Below are 6000 nucleotides of genomic sequence, written 5' to 3'. Positions count from 1 at the left end.
CTATCTATCTATCTATCTATCTATCTATCTATCTATCTATCCATCCATCCATCCATCCATCCATCCATCCATCCATCCATCCATCTAATCTATCTATCTATCTATCTATCTATCTATCTATCTATCTATCTATCTATCTATCTATCTATCTATCTATCTATCTATCTCCGCCAGTCCATCCATCCATCCATTCATCTGTCTATCTTCAACAATAAATGTAATGTTCATTGTTTGTTGACTGTATAATTATCTTACGAAAAAACATATGGTGAGTTCAGATGCAAAAAAGTGCTGTCAGAAATTCTCTTCTAAAATGAGCATTTTTCTCAGCCTTTAATATTTTTGTTTAGTTATTTCATTGTAAAGGCAATGCAAAGAACCTATTTTTGCCATAATAGTAGATTTACAGACAGTGAACATACAGACAGGAGCTTCTGAAAAATTTCAGATGGTATTTAGAGGTTTTTGCATCTGAACTCTTCATATAATTAATATAAAAATAAGTTTGAGTCCTCACAACTTAATTAGCACACAGTCTTTATTGAACACGTGTGAGTCCAAAATAAAAGGCATTTGTTTAAAATAAGTTAAAACAAATATAAATAACATCGCTCCTAAAATACACATTCTCTCTCTCGGACGTGTCAGATGCACTCAAACATGAGATAATGTGAACTACAAAACCCCAAACAGTATCATGTCAACTGATACTCTGCCTGGTTCCCATAAACGCAATGGACCGTGCGCTTTATTAGACGCACGGTGAAGAAGACAGAAAAAGGACATGTCTAGTCATGACGGTAAAACAACATTCCATTAAAATGCACATGTCGAAGTGAAAACGTTTGAGGCTTCAATCACATTGATAGCTTTAACTTTCTCTTCGTAGCATGCAAGAAAAACACATTCTCAGGCCTGGCCCCCATTTCCAGTAACTGACACACACACACATAGACACAACCGCACACATACACACGCATTCCTTTCATCTAATGCTAGCAATGAGTCCATTGTCCCCCGCTTTCAGTCTCTCTCACTGGCTCAAAGTCCTCTCTCCACCTCTGACTGCTGTCATCAGATGGCTCTTGTAGAGTTTGCTCAATCCTGTCATCCAGAACTTAAGAAGCCGCACATTGTCCTCTTCTCCTGGCCCCGTGGCCCCCAGCAGGGCCAAAACCTTTTGGGTGTCCTCTTTACCTCTGCCGTCCACTTTAGAGAACTTGAACAGCACTTTTACTTTGCTGTAGAAGAGAGAACAAGTGGAGCGTGTGGTGAGAGGAAGCACAGATGGTGAACAGAGGAACAATAAACAGACAACAGGAAAACAGGACAAAGAGGAGATTGGGAAGTAGTGAATACGGCGGAGCATTACGGGAAAAAGGAGACCAGCCAAAACATTTAAGTTATATAATGGCACATTCCAAAGACAAAGCATATTGCATTTTTTAATATATAGAACAATCAATTTGTTATTATTAGCGCACGCTATTTTGAATGATTCATTTAGTTAAGAAATTATTATTAATATTTAAATTAAATGTTTTTTTTATGTCCTAACAAAAAAATCTCAGAAAAATGATCATGGTTTCCACAAAAATATCAAACAATAATATATGTTTGTTTGTGAAAAAACATCATATTTTCAACTTTTACAATGATAATTCTTTCTTGATCTATCATATTAGAACTGGATCAATCATTGGGACCACAATGAAAATAAGTATTGTTTGTAAAACTTTATTGTGTATATCCTTGACGAATTAAGCATATTCACTTATTTTTTGTCATATAAATAAAAGAGAATCATGTGTCACTGAAGACTGGAATAATGATGCAGAATATACTCATATAAATCATGAATGTTAACAAGGCCTAAAAATGAACAACTATTTTTATATTAAAGGTGCTGTATGTTAGTTTTTGACTCTTCTGAAGCATAAAAATCCCACAATATGTTTGCAAATATATCTAAAAAACATGCTAAGTAAATATTGTTTATCTGAAAAACAAAGCTGAAGTCAGATATTCTGCTTTGAAAATGTGTTTTCCGTGCCAGAACCTCTGTCTTTGTTTTGGTTCTTTTAACCCACCCACTGCCAGTTTAGCCAATTATTTTTCAGCACGCTGGGTTGGAAAACAGTGTTTTTGATTCATTCAGTCAGAAAGGCTCTCAAAGCATGCATCCGTGACTGAAATGCGACCTCCGGTGGACAGTAGCAGGCTGCAAAATGAGACGCAGATTCAGAGTTCCACATTAGGTTATAAATTAGCAAGTGATTTAAATATTACAAGTGTAAACATTAGGTGAGCAGGTTACATAGAAACCCCGTGTCCTAACAACACGCTATGTGACGAGATTTGCAGTAATAAGCAATTAGGCTGTTTGCGACAGAAATTTAAATACAGCCATTGAGAAGCACAGAATATGCACTCACTCATGAAATGGTAAAGTTTATAATATAATTAATACATATTAAACCTCTTTAACATTATTAAATGTACATGATAAATCACTGATATGTGTTGGTTTTCAGTCTAAAGTTCAATTTCAAACGGTTTATTTTATTTTCAAGATCTGAGGGGAGCTCTTTGCTGCTGCATTCACTAGTATAAAAATGAATGTCACGTAAAATTGCATTTAAAGGGTCACGAAACACCAAAACACATTTTTTTAACTGTTGACAGTCGTATATGTGTCCCACACCGCTAAAAACACTACTAGGACACCTATATTTCACTAAAAAGTGTAAATTGGTTGTTTTTGCGTTATTTCAAGCAAATTCGTACTACTGGTTTGAAATGAATTTTTGAAGCTGCGTCACGGTCATGACATAATAGCGTTGTATTCCAGCGTGCAGACTGGGCGTCTGTGCCAGAGTGTGTCTTATTACATCTTACAGCCTGCTGCATTAATGCATGAGTAAAGTTTGGTTCAAACCAGTCAGCGCGCTCTATTGTGCAACTTCATTAATATTCATTACTGTCATAGTGTTTAGACGACAGAGACGCCACGTTGTGTTGGCAAAATAAGCGTGAAGTGTTGCTTTTATAGTTTGCTGCCGTTAAGTTTCGTTTTCTTTTTCTCTCTGTGAGAGCTCAGACGTGTGGATTAACAGTGTACGTGACGCTCGCCAACAATAACTTACGTGTCTAAGGAGGATTATTGTTTACCTGAGAGCTGTTCTCATCTGCAAACGCTGAGATCCGAATTCGCTTGTAGTCTCCTCTTAGTAAAGATGCGGCTCTATTTGCTGTGAATTGTCCTGTCTCTACAGATTTGGTAAGTGAGCGACCAGTGCTCTTTGTTTATTCAGTTCGTATTTTATGAATTCCCTGAATAAAAGCCAAACTGCAGTTAAAGTCCACCATTTAATAATTTGGCAAATAATTCGACTACAGATGTAAACACAGTCACTTTGTCCGCTGTGGTTGTGTGTTTTGACTCTGAAATTCAGCGCGCCCAAATAGACACTCCCACACCATGCCTCTTTTCTTCTTCTGACACTCCCCCCTAAACAGAGCTGGACACGCCCACTTTTCTGACTTTTTCCAAAGTAAAGGTGTGAAAACACCCTGCTGAAAGAGGGGGTTTCATGGCCCTTTAAACTCACATTGTTAGCATTTAACACTGAATAGTGCACATGAAGTGTACCTGAGGAGATCTTGTCAGTTTTCTGTTGTTCAGCTGCAAGAAATAGTAAGTCGTTTGTAATATATCAGTTGGAGGTGTAGGTTAGAACAAAAACTCCTGGAATATGCAAAATATTCCTTCGTGTGCCATTGGTTTTATTTAGAACACGATTTAAATCAGCCTTTAGGCTAAATCATCAAACTCGCTCCTTTCAATAGAGTCTGGCTGCAGATTTGCACTTGCACCTTCAGGCTCAGGCAACCATGATTCCTTTGCAAGTGACGTCATTTACAATCACCACCTTTGGTTGCTTGTATGAAAAACAGCTCTGCACTAATGTTACACTTCATCTGTGTCACTTTTTTTCCATTAAGCGAGTCGAGACGTCCCTTTATCAAATCGATCTTGATATTATGATTGGAGGACCTATAAACTGGGCTGGGATCAAGAAGAGACTGTTGCAGCTGCACTGGGGGGGTGGGGAGGAGGTTGAGATTTGTCATGGAATACAACTTAGGTACTTGGAATTATTTGATAACGTCGCCACTGGGAACGCAAACGAAATGGAAACATACTTTCGGTTTATTTGTGCCGATTGCAAGTGACGTGACAGGAGAGTACAGGTGGCGATTGTAAATGATTTCACTTGCTTCACAAGGCTGAAGGTGCAAGTGCAACTCTGCAGCCAGACTCTTCTCGTTCCTTTTGGTCCTCAATCTGGCAACCTGTGCTTGGGTTTGTTATGATCCAACAAATGCGACACCTAGTTCAACCACTGGGTGTCAAGCTTACATACTGCACCTTTAAATAACATTAACAAAGATGAACAGTGTAATAAATATATCGTTCATTTTTTATGTGAAATTGGTGCTTCATTCGCAAATGTTTTATGTGATATTCCTGTTTTGAGCATAAGTTTAATTATTAAATAATTTGACTGAAAACAGTTTAAATATTTAGCTGAAAACGTTGACTGAGCATGAAATTATTTTTAAAAAGGGCGAGTTCCTCACTTTAATAATACCACAGACATAACTAAATCGATAAACTTTTAACCCAGTACTTCTGTGCTAATTTGACTTTTTGTAACAGAAATAATAATATTGTGCGGCTTAAAACACAAGGCTAAAGCTGTTTCAAAACAGCACGAGAACTGTTGTCTCTGGGTCAGACTGGGATCTAAATTATCATACGTGTCAAAGGTTTAATAAACAGAGAATCGCTTCATTTTGGAATAAGATTGTGTGGGTGTTTGTGCGGAGACTGATCTTTAAAACATTCATCATGCTGCTCTATTATTAGATAAAGGAAAATTAAACACAAAAACTCCTGAGCAAGTACTATTGATGGATATTTAGTTTGAAGTCTGTTAAGCGTTAGACTAATGAGTATAGACTCTAAACAGACATGAAACAGTGTATATAATGAAAAACAAAATGCAAATTTACTTCATCCACTCCTCTTTCAGACAGAGTAGGCAGAGCGAGACCACCTCCACGGACAGATTCTCATTAGAAAGAGCCACTTCGAGCTTATTCAGAAGAGTTGGACCTGAGACAGAAAAGACACACAATAAGAAAGACGCATTAAAGCCTCATTCACACAAAAAGAAAGCAACAAGCAACCATTCATTTCAATGGTGGCTTTGAGCGACAGTGACCATTGGCGATCAAATGTAGTGCGTCTAGCAATACGACAAAGCGGAGAATCCTTCATGCAAATATAGAGCAACTTTTGTGAGCGACAGCCAATAGGAGCATCAATAGAGCTGATGTGATCCTCTCTCAGCTCCGGTATTAGGGTTGTTGCTAGAAGGGATACAGCTGATTGTAATTCTGTAATAATTTACAAAATTCTTCATATTATTTATTTAATTATCCATTAAATTGTATTTTATTAAAATCTTCCCCTACTCTAATTCTAAACCCAACCCTCACAGTAATGTAAAAACATTTACTATACAGAGCATTTATCATATTATTTATTAAATTACAGATTAAAATGTATTTTATTAAGTCTACCCCTACCCTATCCCTAAAGCCAACCCTTAGAGTAATGCAAAATATCAATTATTGTTGTACAGCGTCACAAAAATAATGCTATATTAATGACAGTATCCGCAGCTGTATTCCATCTAGACTTTTCCCTCATCAATCATTCATACCAGCATCTTTAATAGCTGCCTTATGTTGCTTAGTTGATGTTTATGAATGATATTCTCTGGCAGCGAATTCATATTTTTGCCACTAAAAACAAGATTTTTAAATAAGGCACTAAATATGAATTGAATTAGTACATAGAATACTTAATTCCAAAGATAAAAAATAAAAGTGTGCTCTGTCATTGTGGCTATTCATCTGCTGGAAACG

At 36.9% G+C, this 6000-nt stretch overlaps 1 protein-coding gene across 4 annotated transcripts in view; it reads right to left on the bottom strand.

The window, feature by feature from the left end:
• Window positions 1–520: 520 nt before the first annotated feature.
• flcn (folliculin) overlaps window positions 521–6000 on the bottom strand; it is a 28368-nt gene continuing 22888 nt past the window's right edge. For 3 of the 4 annotated variants that reach the window (XM_073925290.1, XM_005157899.5, XM_073925289.1), the window contains exons 11-12: window positions 5080–5182; window positions 521–1241 (exon numbers count right to left, since the gene is read on the bottom strand). In XM_073925290.1, coding sequence (XP_073781391.1) covers window positions 1034–1241; window positions 5080–5182 — 311 coding nt within the window. In that variant the 3' untranslated portion in view covers window positions 521–1033. 4 annotated transcript variants of the gene reach the window in all.

Source organism: Danio rerio, chromosome 16 (assembly GCF_049306965.1).
Source record: "Danio rerio strain Tuebingen ecotype United States chromosome 16, GRCz12tu, whole genome shotgun sequence".
Taxonomy (NCBI): domain Eukaryota; kingdom Metazoa; phylum Chordata; class Actinopteri; order Cypriniformes; family Danionidae; genus Danio; species Danio rerio.
Note: the sequence above shows the minus strand (reverse complement) of the source record. Positions and strands in the feature narration are given on the sequence as shown.